The 19,790-nt window shown below is 41.9% G+C and overlaps 1 protein-coding gene across 1 annotated transcript in view; it reads right to left on the reverse strand.

The window, feature by feature from the left end:
- Nucleotides 1-19,790, reverse strand: part of MAPK1 (mitogen-activated protein kinase 1) — a 110,949-nt gene that overhangs the window by 12,129 nt on the left and 79,030 nt on the right. Inside the window, exons 5-6 of the mRNA XM_025857341.2 lie at nt 13,484-13,598; nt 13,071-13,202 (exon numbers count right to left, since the gene is read on the reverse strand). Coding sequence (XP_025713126.1) covers nt 13,071-13,202; nt 13,484-13,598 — 247 coding nt within the window. The remainder of the gene's footprint in view (nt 1-13,070; nt 13,203-13,483; nt 13,599-19,790) is intronic.

The raw sequence follows: 19,790 nt of genomic DNA on the forward strand, positions 1-19,790 counted from the left end.
AAGCACAGGCATGAGAGGATATGTGTGCACGTGCACACGTGTGTGTGCGTGCCTGTGTGTACATACTCAGCTCTGGCTCCTACTGTGACTTCCCTTGTTGCATGTCACCCACCCTTAATCTTCAAGACAACTGGGAGATGATAAATATGGTAAACCACATGCCGGACACATGAGAAATTCCACCCAACACAGAACTTTTCTCATGTCCACAAAACAAACTGTAAAAAAGTTTTTTACATAGTGCACTTCTACAAATAGTACATTTTCTATTTTTTTTTAAAAGATTTTATTTATTTGAGAGAGAGAATGAGAGAGAGAGAAAGCACATGGGGGGGAGGGTCAGAGGGAGAAGCAGACTCCCTGCTGAGCAGGGGGCCTGATTCGGGACTCAATCCAGGGACTCCAGGATCATGACCTGAGCCGAAGGCAGTCGCTTAACCAACTGAGCCACCCAGGTGCCCTACATTTTCCATTTTTGCCTCTATCTTTTCAATACACACGAGTGTACTATAGGAAATTGGGGAACAGTGACATTTTGCTTTATGGGCTAGAAAACTTTTTGGAGCAGAGGAGGCTTTAGGAATCTACAGTGTTGACTAAAGCACTGTCTGGACAAGAGAGGTATTCATCCTTGCAGCCATGATGCGGGGTTTCAGGGGCCCACAAACAGGCTTTCAGAGGCAGCTCTCTCAAGAGTCAGGATAGTGTAGCACAATGGTCAATAACTCAGGCACCTCTGGCCCCAATGCAAGTCCCACAGAACCCCTGGCAGATGTGTGAACATATGAAATAACCACTTGCTGGGCATTACAGTCCTACTATCTGTAACCCAGATAATAAACCTGTCTACTGTTCCCAACCACTGACTGCTCTCCCCGCACCATCCCTCTCACCACAATAGAACTCATCATAGACATTCCCCAAGAACTTTTTTTTTTTAAGATTTCATTTATTTATTAATTTGAGAGAGTGTGAGTGTGTGTGTGCAGGGGCAGGAGAGAATCCCAAGCAGACTCCACACTGAGCACAGAGACTGATGTGGGACTCAATCTTATGACCCTGAGATCATGACTGAGCCAAAACCAAGAGTTGGACTCTTAACCAACTGAGCCACCCAAGTGCCCTTCCCCAAGAACTTTCTTGAGAGATTAGAAGTCATTTGGCCTTTTGCCCAATTACACACTGTCAGGAAAAATCCAGAAGGGTCTGGCCACAGTCAGATTCTAACAGCATTAGTTCTCAGCCACTGGGGGATACTTTTCCCCTCCAAATCTTGTTGGTACTAAGTAGGGAAACACTTCAAGGCAGCTGGTATTTGGCAGCTTAAGCAGCTCTAAAATAGACCTTTTAGTTCCTTCAAGTTAAATTCTAGGCCCTTAAACCTACAGGCAAAAATCACAAAGGAAGATAGCTTATTTTGCCACTTGAAAAATAACTGGATCTCCAGCTCCCTTTTATTGCTAGCACTACTTCTGCATTACTCACAGCTACAGAGGGGGAGAAGGACAGAAACGGGAAGCCGCTGGCAGGTGCTGATCCCACAGTCAGAGTGCCCGGCCTCCCTCCTCCCACACCACAAAGCAATCCAATGGCACTGCTCACATGGCATGAATCACTCTGTCCGTGCATATGCTTCCTCTGATACAGGTTTTATTTCCCCTAAAAACTGGAAGTCTTTTTGAGGCTGGGATTACATCTGACCATGATCCCTGACTCTCCTTGGTAGCCTCCTAGAATGCCACACCTTCTCTTTAACTTCAGTGGGTACACGGCAATATGACCCTCCCTTCTGGTACATCAGCCTTTTTCCTTTCCCATCTCAGCCCAGACCTGGGTGAGTCGTATGATCGGCTCTCTACAGCACCACTGCAGGTCCATCCTACCTATCCAGCACAACTCTCATCCGAGATCAAGGCTGCAACCTGTCACTCCCATCCTTGGCCTGAATTTCTGAGTAGGGCCAGAGAAAAAGACCTAGCTGTTCAAACTGTGCCACTGCAACAGTGCTTCTCAAACTTCCCAGTCTTAGAACCCTGCTCTTAAAACCTATTGAGGATTTTTTTTTTTAAGATTTTATTCATTCATTTGAGACACAGAGATAGAGAGCATGAGCAGGGGGAGAGGCAGGGGGAGGGGCAGAGGGAGAGGGAGAAGCAGGCTCCCCGCTGAGCCAGGAGCCCGATGTGGGGCTTGATCCCAGGACCCTGGGATCAGGACCTGAGCCGAAGGCAGACAGTTAACCATCTGAGCCACCCAGGCGCCCCTTGATGATTGATCTTAAAAAGCAGTTAATTCAGCCACAGTTCAAACTGTACAAGCACTTTTCTCTGAGAAAAACCACTGCATTCAGTATGTGGCAGACATGCTTTATGTGTCTATGTTCTCATTTTGTTACACACAACGTGTACAAGACATGTAAGGGTGGGATTTAATAAAGCAAATACTTTTTACTGCTCTGTCAGGGACATGCTTACGTGCAGCTGGCACTGGTTTTTAGCTGTGAAGGCATGGGCACAGCCACTGCCTTGTCCTGGGTTGAGGTGCCAGCAGTCTTGCTCACCACTGCTTCTGCACCAACGTGTAGATGGCAGCACACAGAAAGTGTGAGAACACCTTGGTGTTACTATGAAAATAGTTTTAACCCTACGGACACCTGAAAGGACTTGGGGTACCTCAGAGATCTAAGGAGCACACTATTGAGAACCATGTTACCACACAAACTCAAGATTTTTAATCTTATCATGGCCCCCCCCAATGTTCTGGGAAATCTCTGCTCAGCTGCTTTTCTATTCTAAGATCCTTCTCAACTCACACAGCTTGAGTCAGACCCTTCCTGCCATGTGAACCTCATTACTCTGTGCAGGTATTACTGAAGGTGCTACCGAGGAAACAGAGGTCCCCAGGAGCAACTCTCCTGGATGTCCTTCCACCAGATTCATACATATCCTTACTGTAGAAAGAGGAGACTCTCTCCCTGTTTGAAGCCAAACCTCCACAATGGGTAGCCAGCTCCCCCTCATCTGGACCAGTTGTTTCTGTCTGTACTTTCCATTCACACTGAGTGCTTCAACTCTTTTTTTTTAATAAAGATTTATTTATTTGAGAGAGAGAGAGCACACGAGCACGTGCACAAGCATGCATGAGCAGGGAAGGGGTGGAGGGAGAGGGAGCGGGAAAGAGAATCTCAAGCAGATTCCCGGCTAAGCGCGGAGCCCGGTGTGGGCTCACGACCCTGAGATCATGACCTGAGCCGAAACCAAGAGTTGCATGCTCAACCAACTGAGCCATGCAGGGGCCCCTCAAATACTCTTATGTAGTCACCAATGATCCCTTAATTGGAAGCCTCTGTTCCACGGAGACTGCTGAGCATGTCCACTTTCTCAGGATGTCATCTACTGCTTCTGTGAAATATGCACTGGTTATTTTCTTTGTCCATCATTCTTTCTGGTTTTCAAGAGTTCCTACTCCTATTCCATTGGCCACTGAAGGCTCATATTCTCTAGCTCTGACACATGTCATTCTTAGCCTCTCAACCTCCCGTATGATTCCAAATGCCATCTGTGAAAAAAATTCCTAAATCTATCTTTAGCCTAGAGCGCTGACCCAAGTTTCAGATTGATAAATACAACTCTCTGCAGGCAATAAAAGAGTATATAGCTTATGACCTCATTCACAGGGGTCATAATATATATGTATTTACGTGCACAACTAGAGTCTGGAAAGCCTTTCAAACAGGTTATCTGAGAAATGGAGACAGACTTCTTACACAAATTGCACTTTTACTTTAAAAAATAAACAGAAGCAATTTCCATTTCAAACTTCCCATTCACACTGAGTGCTTCAACTCTTTTTTTTTTTTTTTTTAAGATTTATTTGGCCACAAAGACTGGTCAGGGATGAATACAAAGAAGCAGTGAGTCCCACAGAGGGGTTGAAACTATCAGGAAACAGGTCAGAGTGACCTGGAGCAGCCGGTGGCCATCTTGTCACCACAAGAAAAGAGCTAACTGGGCACCTGGGTGGCTCAGTTGGTTAAGCGACTGCCTTCGGCTCAGGTCATGATCCTGGAGTCCTGGCACCGAGTCCCACATCGGGCTCCCTGCTCAGCAGGGAGTCTGCTTCTCCCTCTGACCCTCTTCCCTCTCGTGCTATCTCTCATTCTCTCTCTCAAATAAATAAAATAAAATAAATCTTTAAAAAAAAAAGAAAAGAGCTAACTAACAATAAAGACATCAGAGAGGAAGGCAACACTGAACAACAGAGAGGTCCAGATTCTGGTCAAAGTGGCTATGCTCTGGAATCCAAACATCACTGGACCTGTCAAGTTATGAGAGCCAGTACAGTCGTTCTTCAGGCCTAAGCCATTGGCAGTAGGTTCTTGTGAGGTGGAACCAAGAAAGCCTCAAACAGCTGACCCTCTAGTCCGTGAATGACTCATCCAAGATCCCAACTCTCAGCCCCAGCACCCACAGCCCCATCGCTCAATGTAATCACTGCTAATCTTCTGACAAATTTTGTAGAATTTTTCTCTGCATGTTCTTTTACATGGCTGAAATCATACCTTATATAAAAAATGCTGTATTATTTCCCTGGTAAATATTGCTCATTAATATTTTCCCATGCTATAAAAACTTTGTAAATCACTTCTAGTGACTTTATGATATTCCTTTAAGCAGAGGCATCATAGTTTCTTCAACCATTCAATTAACATTTAGCCTTAAGGTGTCCTTAAATTTAATATGCCCAAACTAAAGTTTCAACTGCCATTCTTTAAAATGTTCCTCCTACTTTTCCTCATCTCACTATTTTCTTCATGTAAATTGTGTTCTTGTCCTTTGCTCATGTATTTATCCACTGAGGTCTTAGATTTCTCTCTGTTCTTCAGGCACGACTAATATTAATGATGACTCTTAACATCAATAAACTAATAATTCATGTAACTCTCCCAAAATTACCCTATGAGGTGGGAAATGCAATTTGTTCCAATTTTGAGATGAGGAGATTGTGAAACAGAGAAGTTAAATAACTTGTCCAAAGTCAAAGATGTGAGGTGGTGGGGTCCATCTGAATTCAGGAGGCCAATTCTAGAGCACAGGGCCCAAATACATGGTGCTGAGCTGCCTTAACATTAATAGTTTTAGGACAGGGATCCTGCAAATGTTTTTCAATTTGAACATTGTATACCTATTGCTCACACCTGACCTATCTAATCCACTTTAAGTTTTAAACTTTTATGTGATCAAATCTACCATTTTTCTCTTATGTTTGCTTTCTTGGTTTGTATGTTTTCAAAGCCTAGGAAGAAAATCTTTCTCCATTCAGAGATCAGAAAAATACTGAATATGCTAAGTATCACTGGCTTTTAACAGCATGATTTTTAAAACTGTATTAAATTATCAGTTCTTTTGGAATTCACTTTCAAGTATGAGTAAATGCTTTAAATTGATTTTCTTCCAAATAGTTATTCAACTAGCCCAGTACCATCTGTTGAATAATAATCATTTCTTCCCCCTCACTGAAGTAATTTTGGAGAGAATCCTAAACTAGACTCCTTTGAAGAAAAATCTACAATACTACTGTTCAAAGGACTCAGCAATAAGAAATTTCTACCAAATATGTGAAAAATATTCAATCTCAGGCTTTTTTTTTTTTTTAAAGCAAGCTCTATGCCCAACATGGGACTTGAACTCATGACCCTGAGATCAAGAGTTGCATGCCAGGTGTGCCATCTCAGTCTAATTAAAGAAAAACAAATTAAGGGTCGCCTGGGTGGCTCAGATGGTTAAGCGTCTGCCTTTGGCTCGGGTCATGATCCCAGGATCCTGGATCAAGCCCCACGTCTGGCTCCTGGCTCAGCGGGGAGCCTGCTTCTTCCTCTGCCTCTCCCCCTGCTCGTGCTCTCTCTCTGTATCTCTGTGTCTCGAACGAATAAATAAAATCTTAAAGAAAAGAAAAACAAATTAAAATGCCACTTCTCCCCCATTTGGTTGGCAGATCCAAAAGTTCAATACCCAAAATTGCTGGAACAAAAGATGTGACAAAATGCCAAACTGCCCTCCAGAGAGACTGAACCAATTTACATGCTATCGGCTGTCTCTGAAAACATCCGTTTTCCCCACAGCCTTGACCATATGGTGGGTCATCGAACTTTTGATGCTTTCTACTGGGTAAAAAAAAAAAAAGGAATTACTGATCTTTCAATGTTCATACCTCAAATAATAAAAATGAGTACCAGGACGCCTGGGTGGCTCAGTCAGTTAAAGTGTCTGCCTTCAGCTCAGGTCATTATCCCAGGGTCCTGGGATCGAGTCCCACATCAGGCTCCTTCCTTGGTGGGGAGCCTGCTTCTCCCTCTGCCTGCCCTCCCCCTGCTTGCGCGTTCTTTCTCTCTGACAAATAAATAAATAAAATCTTAAAAAAAAAAAAAAGAGTACCTTTTCCTAATATTTGAGATATCTACATTTCCTTTTTTGTAAACTATCATTAACCAGACTTAAAAGTGCCAGTGTTTCAGCTTGAAAGTTTTAGTGTTGTGAGTTCCCTGAAGTCTCCCATTCATCTATTTGTCATTTTTTATTAAAGATTTTTTTTTTAATTTATTCATTTGAGACACAGAGAGAGAGAGAGAGAGAGAGAGAGCGAGCGCATGAGCAGGGGGAGAGAGAAAAGCAGGCTCCTTGCTGAGCCAGGAGCCTGATGTCGGGCTCAATCCCAGGACCCTGGGATCATGACCTGAGCCGAAGGCAGATGCTTAACCATCTGAGCCACCCAGGTGCCCCTCTATTTATGTCATTTTTGTAAAATCCAGACTATTAGCTCCCTGCAGGCAGGTAATCAGTTTTATTGCTGTTCTAAGTCCAGGCCTTGGAACCCTGATGGCACAGAACACTCAGATCTATTTATTAAATAAATGAATTTATGCACGTTATAGTAAAAAACTAGAAACAACCTGGTGGCAGATTAAATATGGCCACAAATTCTTTGCAGCTCCTCCCATCAATGGGTGGATTTATTTCTCCACCACTTGAATCTGGGCTGACCTTGTTATTTGATTTGACCAACAGATTGTGGCAGAAGTGTACAGAAGTGCTATTCTGAGACCTTGCAGTTTCTGCTCTTTCTCTTTTGGAATATTTCTGCCATTAGAAGCAGCCCAGTTGGGTCTACCGTAAGACGACAGGCAATGGCACAAAGGAGAAGCAACTGTAAGATGTGGTGAGGCCACCTCAGACCATGCAACTTGAGGCAAGCTGAGCAGACCCACTTAGATGCACCCAGGCCAGTGGACTTATGAACAAATACATGGTGGTCATTTTAAGGCCCCAGACCGTGGAGTAGTTACACAGCAACAGATAACTGAAGTGAACTTCAATGTCCAATATGAGACTGGTTAAAGACACTATGAGTCATCCACACAAGGGAGTAATACGTAGCATTCATATAACTAGGGTTACAGAAAGATCACCAAGATATATAAATGAAAAAAAATCAGTCTTAAGATACAGAATCTAGACCTACAAATTCCAGTGGTCTGAACTTATTCATATGACCCTGTGATGCATGTACTATTACCAACTCTATCTTGTAAAATAGGAGGGGTGGCTCAGTTGGTTAAGCCTCTGACTCTTGATTTCAGCTCAGGTCATGGATCTCAGGGTCCTGGGATTGAGCCCTGCCTCAGACTCTGAGCTCAGGTCAGAGATTCTCAGCTTGAATCTCAGCTTGAGATTCTCTCCCTCTCACTCTGCCTCTCTCCCGGCACGCACTCTCTCTCTCTCTCTCTAATATAAAGACAGAAATCTTAAAAAATATTAAATTAAATAAATAAATAGATAGATAGATAGATAGGAAAACTGAGGCCCAGAGAGGTTAAATAGTTTGTTTAAAGTTCACACAGCTAGTAAGTGGCTGGCTATGAATGGAAACTGTTTCTGTTAGAAACTGTGCTTCTAACACATGATGCTATACTGCTCACTCCAGCACTACCAACTCCCATTTTTCCACTTTTTTTATTCTAGTTATAACCCCTCCCTGCTTCATTATTTTCATCGAAGGCCTACATTTCAAAATTAACTTTCTGGATTTTAGTAATGTTAATTATCTAAATGAACCAATCTCAAAGTTCACAGCTTTAACCTAAGGACAATAAGCTAAATAAAAGTCTCAAATAATTTGATACAAATCACAGCTAACAATAAAAAAGAGTGAGGAAACAAACAGGAAGGAAGCCTGGAGGTCTTTTTATTATAAAGTCTTAATTATGCAGTTTTGTTATGTATTAAAAAGGCAACTTAGGAAATAAGATTTAGGTGACATGCTTGGGACAATACAGAATACAAACCAATCTAATCAGTAACCTATGCAATGCAAACGAAGGTATAATTTTTTAAAATCTTAAAATTATAATGCACTATGTAATTACAGAACTATAACTAAATACGTAAAAGCTGTGCAAACCTTGGAATAGCAAATGTTAAAGATTACTTATATAATAATGGCATAACAGCTTACTTTAAAAAAAAAAAGCCTGAGATTGAATATTTTTCACATATTTGGTAGAAATTTCTTATTGCTGAGTCCTTTGAACAGTAGTATTGTAGATTTTTCTTCAAAGGAGTCTAGTTTAGGATTCTCTCCAAAATTACTTCAGTGAGGGGGAAGAAATGATTATTATTCAACAGATGGTACTGGGCTAGTTGAATAACTATTTGGAAGAAAATCAATTTAAATCATTTACTCATACTTGAAAGTGAATTCCAAAAGAACTGATAATTTAATACAGTTTTAAAGATCATGCCGTTATATATTAATCATGTTAAAGATGACTTTGCAATTTGGGTAATTAAGTTTCTTTTACCTATTCTTTCTATACTTCAAACTGTCTCCCATGATAACACACTATACCTTTATAACAGAGATTTTTTTTTTAAAAAGATTTTATTTATTTATTTGACAGAGAGAGAGAGAGAGCGAGAGCAGGAACACAAGCAGGGGGAGTGGGAGAGGGAGAGGCAGGCTTCCCGCTGAGCAGGGAGCCCGATGCGGGGCTCGATCCCAGGACCCTGGCACCATGACCTGAGCCGAAGACAGACGCTTAACGACTGAGACACCCAGACGCCCCTATATCAGAGATTTTAAAAGATAGTTCCCCCAACATCAAAAATGAATTTCATTTTAAACAACCAAGTGTTTCTGAACCTTGACTCAGATCAGTACATAAAATAAATTCAACATCGAAGCTGACAGTTATTAAAGTAAACATATACAGACATAAGAGCAAAAGTTAGAAAAAGCTGAATTTCCAAAAGAAGACTGGATGACATGTTGTTTTTAAGTAGGCTCCATGCCTAACTTGGGGCTTGAACTCACCGCCCTGAGGTTAAGAGTCGCATGCTCTACCGACTGAGCCAGCCAGGCACCCCTGGATGAAATGTTTTAAAATCATTAAAGAAAAGCCAGATCTATGTATTAACATGGAAAGACACTCAGATACAATTCTATTAACAGTGACCTTTAGGGAATAATTATAAAAGAATTTCACATTTTTAGTTGAATATTCCTAAAACTTTTGAATTTTTACCAAAAATGTTAGCTTATATAATAATTATTTATAGAAAGGAAATTTTAGGTAAAAATAGGGATATGTATGAAGATAAAGAAAGCTGTGGAAGAACAAGCACTGAGGTGCTGGCAAGCTGCTCTCTCTCTCGTTTCCCATTCTGATTTCTTCTTCCACTTTCAAGGACCCTTGTGATTATACTGGGCCCACTGAGATAATCCACGACAATCTCCTCCTTCTTAAAATCAGGTGATAAGCAACCTTAATTCCATCTGCAACCTTAATTCCTCTTTGCCATGTCACCTAACATATTCACAGATCCTCGCGGTCAGGATGCGGACATCTTTGGGGATGGGGTCATTACTCTGCCCACCACAATTCTGTAATAGTATGAAGTCTTTAAAAACAGCCACCTATTAAAAAACAGAAAAACCAACCACCTAATATATTTAACAGATACATGCTAAATAGGCCTAATGGATAACATAATTATTTTTTTTTAAAGATTTTATTTATTTATTTGCGAGAGGGAGAATGAGAGATAGAGAGAATGAGAGGGAAGAGGGTCAGAGGGAGAAGCAGACTCCCCGCAGAGCAGGGAGCCTGATGCGGGACTCGATCCTGGGACTCCAGGATCATGACCTGAGCCGAAGGCAGTCGCTTAACCAACTGAGCCACCCAGGCGCCCTGGATAACATAATTATTAAACAAAGTGAACCTAAAATATAAAAGAGTAAAATGAAATCCATCACCTTTTTCTCTTATGGATGAGGGCTCTTAGTAATTTATCTAAGAAATCTTTGTATAACCTAGGGTCATGAAGATTTTGTTCTGTTTTCTTCTCAAAGCTTAATAGTTTTAGGCCTTATATTTAGGCCTATGTTCCATTTTTAGGTTTTTATTTGGGTGGAGGATATAGATGTCTAATTGTTCCTGCATCATTTGTTGAAGAGACTGATACAAACAATAATACTGATAACTTTCAGGGTGCCTGGGTGGCTCAGTCAGTTAAGAGTCGGACTCTTGATTTCGGGTCAGGTCATGATCTCAGGGTTGTGAGATGGAGCCCCACATCAGGCTCATGGAGCCTGCTTAAGATTCTCTCTCTCCCTCTGCCCCTCCCTGCCCTACCTGCATGCTCACGTGTGTGCTCTCTCGAGGGGAGGGGAAGGGAAGGGAAGGGATGGGGGGGGAAGGGAAGGGGAGGGGAAGGGAGGGAAGGGAAGGGAGGAAAGAATATTGGTAACTCTCAAATGCATGATGCTGAGTGGAAGAATCCAGACATAAGAGGCCACATACTACATAATTACACCTCTATGACATTCTGGAAAAGGCAAAACTATAAGAGAGAGAAATGAAATCCGGGACTGCCAGGGACTAAGGAAGAGAAATGAGTACAAAGGGGCACAAGTCAACTTTTGGGGGTGATGAAAATACTCCATATATTGATTTTGGTGGCAGTTATGTAACTACATATATTTGTTAAAAGTCAAAGACCCACAGAACTAAAAAGGGTGAATTTTACTCTAAGTTCTTCTTTGAAAAAACATGACTTGAAAAATTATTCAATGACAAGATGAAAAAAGTATAATTTGTTTTGCAGGCTCCCAAATTTTCTGAATCCTAAAAATGTGAACTTAATCCAAGTTAAAAAGTAGCAACGAGGAGGGGGCCTGAGGGGTGGGCAAAATGGGTGAAGAGGATTAAGAGGTACAAACTTCCCATTCTAAAAATAAGTCAGTCACAGGGACAAAAAGCACAGCATAGGGAATATAGTCAATAATATTGTAATGCAGGGGCGCCTGGATGGCTCAGTTGTTAAGCATCTGCCTTCGGCTCAGGTCATGGTCCCAGGGTCCTGGGATCGAGCCCCGCCTCGGGCTCCCTGCTCCGCGGGAAGCCTGCTTCTCCCTCTCCCACTCCCCCTGCTTGTGTTCCCTCTCTCGCTGTCTCTCTCTGTCAAATAAATAAAATCTTTAAAAAATAATAATAATAATATTGTAATGCACTTATCATGGTGAGCATTTAATAATGTATATAATTGGGCACCTGGGTGGCTCAGTTGGTTGGGTGACTGCCTTCGGCTCAGGTCATGATCCTAGAGTCCCGGGATCGAGTCCCACATCGGGCTTCCTGCTCAGCAGGGAGTCTGCTTCTCCCTCTGACCCTCCCCCCTCTCATGTACTCTCTCTCTCTCATTCTGGCTCTCTCAAATAAATAAATCTTTAAAAAAAAGGTAATGTATATAATTATGGAATCACTATGCTGTACACCTGAAACTAATTTTTTATTGTATGTCAACTACAATTTAAAAAAAAAAAAAGGGTGCCTGGGTGGCTCAGATGGTTAAGCATCTGTCTTCGGCTCAGGTCATGATCCCAGGGTCCTGGGATTGAGTCCCGCATCGGGCTCCCTGCTAGGCGGGGAGCCTGCTTCTCCCTCTGCCTCTGCCTCTCTCTCTCTCTCTGACTCCCATGAATAAATAAATAAAACATTAAAAAAAAAACTTTTTTGAAAGGAGCAAAGAGGGGCACCTGCATGGCTCAATGGGTAGAGCATGTGACCCTTGATCTTGAGACGGTAAGTTTGTGCCCCATGTTGGGTGTAGAGCATACTTTAAAAAGAATAAAATAAGGGACGCCTGGGTGGCTCAGTTGATTAAGTGTCCGACTTTTGATTTTGGCTCAGGTCACAATCTCAGAATTGTGGGATCGAGCCCTGTGTCAGGCTCCATGCTCATATGGAGTCTGCTTGTCCCTCTCCTTGTGCTTGCCCCCCTCCCCACGCTCATGCACCCTCTCTCTCTTTCTCTTTCTCTCAAATACAGTCTTTTTTTTTTTAAAGATTTTATTTATTTATTTGACAGAAAGAGACACAACGAGAGAGGGAACCCAAGTCAGGGAGAGGGAGAAACGGGCTTCCCACTGAGCAGGGAGCCCAATGAGAGGCTTGATCCCAGGACCCTGGGATCATGACCTGAGCCGAAGGCAGATGCTTAACGACTGAGCCACCCAGGTGCCCCAATAAATAAAAGTCTTAAAAAAAAAAAAGAATAAAATAAAAATAAATGTGGGGCACCTGGGTGGCTCAGATGGTTAGGAGTCTGCCTTCGGCTCGGGTCATGACCCCGGGGTCCTGGGATCAAGCCCCACACTGGGCTCCTGCCTCGGCGGGGAGCCTGCTTCTCCCTCTGCCTCTCTCCCTGCTCATGCGCTCTCTCTCTCTCTCTGTGTCTCAAATGAATAAATAAAATCTTAAAATAAAATAAAAATAAAAATAAATTAAAAATAAAAAGCAAAGGTGGAAAACTACACAGTCATTCCCAGATTCCCGTACCCTACTGCCCCTGCTCACAAATAAAAGGGAAGAAAGCAACAGAGTGAGTACTAAATAAGGTATTACCCAATAGCCACAGACTAACTTTTCAGGCTAGGGACCTAATGATTTAACCAATATAACAAACAAACAAAAAGCTAAGTCTAAGAAAAATAATCAACAAAAAAATATTTACCTTTGGAGTCAGCATTTGGGAACAGCCTGTTCCATGGCACCTTATTTTTGTGTGGAAGAGAAAGCAAGTAGTTTCTAGCTTTTAAATTTATTATACAGTTCAGGTCTTCCTGTGATGGGGATCCAAGAATACCTACAAGATAAAATAATTAGCTGTTAATTATCCACACCCAAGTAGACTGACCTTTTGGCTGCGGGGCACAATGGGCCCTAATAATTGTTTTCTCACCATCTCCCCATGCTTACCTTTCTTAAAAGTTTTTAGAAGGATCCTTAATATTTGGAATCAAGCAAGATTACAAACTCTTAAGTTACGGAGCTGTCAGAACTATTCTAGTTTCATAAAGTGACTCTTATGTAAACTGTGGCAGGTGAACTGAGTAAATCTAGCCCTAAAATGTTCGGTAACCTTACCCAGAATGTGGTTCAGCTGGTCGAGATAATGCTTCCCCGGGAAGATTGGCCTGTTGGACAGCATCTCTGCCAGAATGCAGCCTACAGACCAAATATCAATGGACTTGGTATAGCCCTGTAGTGGGAAGGGAGAAAAGATGGAGAATGGTATGTAATGTTACCGGAAACAGTGAGATCCTCCTACAGGACAGGTACGTGGCTGACAGGAATTTTACCTTCTCCTTTGGCTCTATAATTCAGAAATAAGAGAGTGTGCAGATACACATAATAATTTGGCTTTCTTATAAGTTGTTGGACAACCAAGATTACGTGATTTTATTTCTCTCTTCAAAGTTGATTAGCTTATTAATAAATGAGAATTTCCAAAGTATACTTCATTCCTTTTCTCAAATGATTTGAAAGAAAGCATCCTTATAAACTGAAGCTGGAAAAAGGAAAAAACATTAACAGCCCTTGCTTTAGGACATCTGTGGCCTATTTATTCATTCTGAAAACCTAGAAACCAACTCAAAAAAAGAGGCACTGCTATACTTCCATAATATCTTTATGCATTTTGCAAATCATTTGCAAAAAAGTCAGGCTGAAAACCCATGATCTCTAGCGGGGGGGAGGAGGGGGGTAGTGTGTGCTGGTTCCATCATATTTTACCAATCTGTATTTCTTGTCTTCTTTTTCTATTCAATTTTCAGATATACTTTTTCTTTTAAAGGAATTCTGTGAAAAGACTTGGAATAATTATCTAAATCATACAATAGTGTAAAAAAAGATAGCTCTCCAAGGAGTATAAGTTGAATTTTATGGAAAATGTTAGGTATAGTGATAAATGAACAGAGAAAAAAACTTCAGCCAAATATTAAAGTTTAAAGAAACATAGTGAAAAATCAACACAGAATGAACAGATCTGCAGCTATGATAAACTGGAGTTGAATTTCAAGATAATTATTCCCCAAATTTTTGTAATCCAAAATAGCTTTTGCTTTGAGCCAAAACTAAATAAAGAGGAACATTTAAAACACACACACAGGGGCGCCTGGGTGGCTCAGTCGTTAAGCGTTTGCCTTTGGCTCAGGTCATGATCCCAGGGTCCTGGGATTGAGCCCCGTGTCGGGCTGCCCGCTCCGCAGGAGGCCTGCTTCTCCCTCTCCTACTCCCCCTGCTTGTGTTCCCTCTCTCGCTGTGTCTCTCTCTGTCAAATAAATAAAATCTCAAAATCAATCAATCAATCAATCACACAAAATAACTAAAAGGAACCAGGGCTCCCTGGAGAAATGGCTGCTCCAAGTCTGGGACAGGCAACATATTACAAGGTAAGCCTAGAGTGTCTAGTGCCACAAAGTAAGGAAGTGCTCAACATAAGTGGGGACATGTCACAGCGGCTCCCATTGGAAAACCTGGGACAATTTGAACATCAAATACAGAATGTTAGCTATGGAACTGAAGCCACTGAATAAGATAACCATGAATTAATAAATGGAGAGAACTAAAACAAAGAAGGAACGACAGAGCTACAAAATCAATGGATGGTAAAAAGTAGTGATTGAAAGTATGATGAAGAAGATAACTTACACAATCTTAAGGTATTTTCCCACAAATTCCTACTCACCTAATAATTATTACCATAATTATCACCATTACATGGTGGAGAACCAGAGGACACCATTTAACCAAAATATCTACATGAATTTCACCAATGCGGACATAAACTATCTATGCCTCCTGATACAATACACTGAGAACAAAATATTGTTTCTGTGGTACTCATGCCCAGAATACATGACACAAAACTGAGGTGCATTCTACAAAACCGCCACCTGTACCCTTCCAAAGGATCAAGGTCAAGAAAGGCCGAGGAATTATTTCAGATTGAAAGAGACTATAGAAACAACACAATGTGTGAGCCTGGAGTAGGGGGAGAAAAGCTATAAAGATTACTGGGGGGCGCCTGGGGGGCTCAGTTGGTTAAGCGACTGCCTTCGGCTCAGGTCATGATCCTGGAGTCCCGGGATCGAGTCCCGCATCGGGCTCCCTGCTCAGCGGGGAGTCTGCTTCTCCCTCTGACCCTCTTCCCTCTCGTGCTCTCTATCTCTCATTCTCTCTCTAATAAATAAATAAATTCTTTAAAAAAAAAAAAAAAGATTACTGGGACAATATCCAAAATCCAAATATAAATAATACATTAGATATTGGATCAGTGTTACATTTCCCACCTTTTTTTTTTCTTTTTAATTTCTCACTTTTGATTACTACACCATGGTCACATTAGGAATATCCTTCTTCTATGGCAAGGTTTCTCAACCTTGGCACTGCTGACATTTTGGGCTGGATAAGCCTTTGCTCTGAGGGCCATCCCGTGTGCCGTAGGACGTTTAACATCATCTCTGACCTGTAACTACTTTTTTTTTTGAAGATTTTATTTATTTATTTGAGAGAGAGAGAATGAGAGATAGAAAGCACGAGAGGGAAGAGGGTCAAAGGGAGAAGCAGACTCCCTGCTGAGCAGGGAGCCCGATGTGGGACTCGATCCCGGGACTCCAGTATCATGACCTGAGCCGAAGGCAGTCGCTTAACCAACTGAGCCACCCAGGCGCCCGACCTGTAACTACTTGATGCCAGTAGGTAGCATTCCTCTCCCCGTTGTGACAACCAAATATGTCTCCAAACACTGCCAGATGTCCTCAGGAACATGAGAAACACTGTTCTAAAGAAATACATGCTGAAATGCTTAGGGGTAAAGGGGCACAACTACAATTTACTCTCACATGATTCAGAGGGAAAAAAATCTACACATGTATACAGAGAGAATGATACAACAAACAAGACAAAGGATAAAGAACTGGTGAGTCTGAATCTGAGGTGAAGTTCTAGCCAGCAGTTCTTCCAGGTGGTCCAGAGCCCCCTGGCTTCCCTCTAAGGATCTGAGGGGTGACACTACTTTTGTACTACTAAGGTGTTTTCCTTTTCATTCATTCTCTCACAAGCGCACAAGAGATTTTTCCAGAGGCTACACAACATGTGACGATACTGTACAGGAAATATAACAGTATCTGGAAGATCTGCTTAACTCCGTGAACCAGTATTTTCCAAATGCTAAATATTATAAAACCAAGCATCAGTGAACGTGAGGTAGACCAATGGGTTTTAATAAGACTGTACAAAAAGTTCAGTGGCATGGTTTCAGATTCCACAATGAACCTTTCATTTTGTTGAGCTTCACTGTAATATTAAAAAGGAAAAGTCACAAGTAGCTGTAAAGACTACTAACATACTCCCTTTCCCAATTACGTATCTATGTGAAGACTCTTCTTCACGGATTTAAACCCAAACAACCTACTGGACAGACGGAGTGCAGAACTGGGCAAGAGTCCAGCAACAGTCTATTAGACTCCATGAAATTTGAAAAATGAAAACAATGTCACTCTTCTAACTAAAATGTTTTTGTTGTGGAAAGTAAACATACTTTTTTATGAAAAATACTTGTGTTAACAAGCAGTACCTTTATTACTATTATTTAGATATTAAAACTTTGTAAAAATTTCAGTGTTAATTTCCATATAGTAAATACTGATGGATATAACCCCACATAAACAATCTTGCTTAGGGTCTTTAATACTTTTTTTTTTTTTTTAAAGATTTTATTTATTTATTTGACAGAGAGAGAGACAGCGAGAGAGGGAACACAAGCAGGGGGAGTGGGAGAGGGAGAAGCAGGCTTCCCGCTGAGCAGGGAGCCCGATGTGGGGCTCGATCCCAGGACCCTGAGATCATGACCTGAGCCGAAGGCAGACGCTTAACGACTGAGCCACCCAGGCGCCCGATACTTTTTTTTTTTTTTTAAAGATTTTATTTATTTATTTGAGAGAGAGAGAATGAGAGATAGAGAGCACGAGAGGGAAGAGGGTCAGAGGGAGGAGCAGACTCCCTGCCGAGCAGGAAGCCCGATGTGGGACTCGATCCCGGGACTCCGGGACCATGACCTGAGCTGAAGGCAGTCGCTCAACCAACTGAGCCACCCAGGCGCCCCCCGATACTTTTTTTTTTTTTTTTTTAAGATATATTTTTTTATCTTAGAGAAAGCATGTGTGAGCGAGCAGGGAGGAGGGGCAGAGGGACAGAGTCCCAAGCAGACTCCACGCTGAGTGCAGAGCCCGATACGGGGCTTGATCCCACGACCCTCAGGATCATGACCTGAGCTGAAACCAAGAGTCAGACGCTTAACCTACTGAGCCACCCAGGAACCCCTAATCTTTGATACCTTTTTTTTTTTTTTAAGATTTTATTTATTTATTTGACAGAGAGAGAGACAGCGAGAGAGGGAACACAAGCAGGGGGTAGTGGGAGAGGGAGAAACAGGCCTTCCCCCAGGCAGGGAGACCGATGTGGGACTCGATCCCAGGACCCTGAGACCATGACCTGAGCTGAAGGCAGATGCTTAACGACTGAGCCACCCAGGTGCCCCTCTTTGATACTTTTTAAGAGAGTGAAGGAATGTTGGGGCTCAAATATTTGAGAACCACTGCCTTATACTTTTCTTGCAAGGTGAAAAGTCTATGAAAATAAAATGTTACAAATACACACACAGCACTCTAGCCAAAATGGGGACAACATGAGTATAAAAATAAAAACATGATAATGGACAGCACGTATTTCATGAGTCCCTAATAATGTTTTTAAAAACAAAGGTGGGAGGGGCGCCTGGGTGGTGCAGTCGGTTAAGTGTCGGACTCCTGGTTTTGTCTCAGGTTGTGATCTCGGGGTCATGAGATTAAGCCCTGCATTGGGCTCCCCACTCAGTGGTGAGTCGGCTTCCTCTCTCCCTCTGCCCAACCCCCTTCTTGTGCACACTCTTTCTCTAAAATGACTAAATCTTTAAAAAAAAAAAAAAAAAGTGGGAGACAGGAAGAGAAAGAAAAAAATGGAAAGCTCTTCATATAAGAATGGCAGTGAATTAATGTAGAAAGAATACAACTGGAAAATCACCATTTTGCAACCCCCAATATAATGATAGAGGCAAGGGGTCATCAAGGGGTAAACCATCAGGGTAAGACTGCTGGGAAACAGGAGCTCCATATACATGAGTTCCAAGAATCCATGGGGTTCTTGCCAGAAAAATGTGACCTAAATCTAATCATAAGGAACCAATCTGTACTCTGCAAAGTATTCAATGTCATGAAGAAGACAGGAAGGGCGGGAGGACTATTCTAGAGTGAGCACAATGCATGAAACATGAATTAGATCACAGACTGAAAATAAAACAGAAACAGCTGTAAAATACTTTTGGGTGGGATGACTGGGATGTCACGAAGTTAATGCTGATTGTCTCAGTGTGCTAAGGGTACTAGGGCTGTGGGGAAAGAACACCCTCTGCCTTTAATGAGTATTAGTACGGCCCAAAGGGTCTAGAAGTCAAGTCTTAGTTTATGTTGGTGAAGTGTCAGAAGGTTTGACCAAAGTGAAGAGAGAAGAAGGCAGAGAGGCAGGCAGAGATAGCCAGGGAAGGAGTAGTAAGGTGTTAACAGCTGGTAAACCCAGGGAAAGGGTGTAAGGGCGTTCACTGTACTCTCAATTCTTTAGGGGTTTGAAAATGTTCTAAATTAATAAAAAGAAAAAAATGAATATGGTCCTACAAGTAACATTTTCAGGCTAGAGGTGCTGTAAATAAAAAGAATTCGCACTCAGTTATTACAGTTAACTCTACAAGCAGGAAGTGCTGGGCACCTTGTAGAACACAGAGGCCATCCTGTTTGGTTATTTCCCCACCAGAGGGTGAAGACAGTAGAGTCATCTCAAGTCGGGATGGAGGCTGCAGGGCCACCAAGGAACCAGGATAAAAAGCACACTGTCAGCTCTCCTTTACAACTGGCAGGCACAGCGCGCGCACACACACACACGCAAATGCTTCTGGTTTGGAATGGCTGTCACATGGCCAGTCCAAAGAAAGAACCTACTATTTGGGATTATGTGTAATACAGAATTATGAGAATCAACACGGCATTTTCTTCTTTGAAACATCTGTTATACTACATCCTTCTTTATAATGGAATTTATTTTAATGCAATTCTTTTATAACTAAACTGAACAAATGTATATCAAGAATAACTAACTGCTTTAAACAAATTCCATTTCCTCACAAAGCAACTTAGTGTTTATCTGAAGCCCTTCTATTTATAAAGGATGGAGGAAGAGAGTGAAGCCCATGGGCTCACGAATTCCCTTAAAGCTTCTTGGGTCGATTTCTGGTTCCTAGATCTGAGACACAAGGCCCAATGCCTACTTTTATTGCTTTTCTTCAGGTATCTTAACATTACAT

This window comes from Callorhinus ursinus, unplaced genomic scaffold (assembly GCF_003265705.2).
Source record: "Callorhinus ursinus isolate GAN/ISIS: 27379988/994484 unplaced genomic scaffold, GSC_fseal_2.0 scaffold110, whole genome shotgun sequence".
NCBI classification, from domain to species: Eukaryota; Metazoa; Chordata; class Mammalia; order Carnivora; family Otariidae; genus Callorhinus; species Callorhinus ursinus.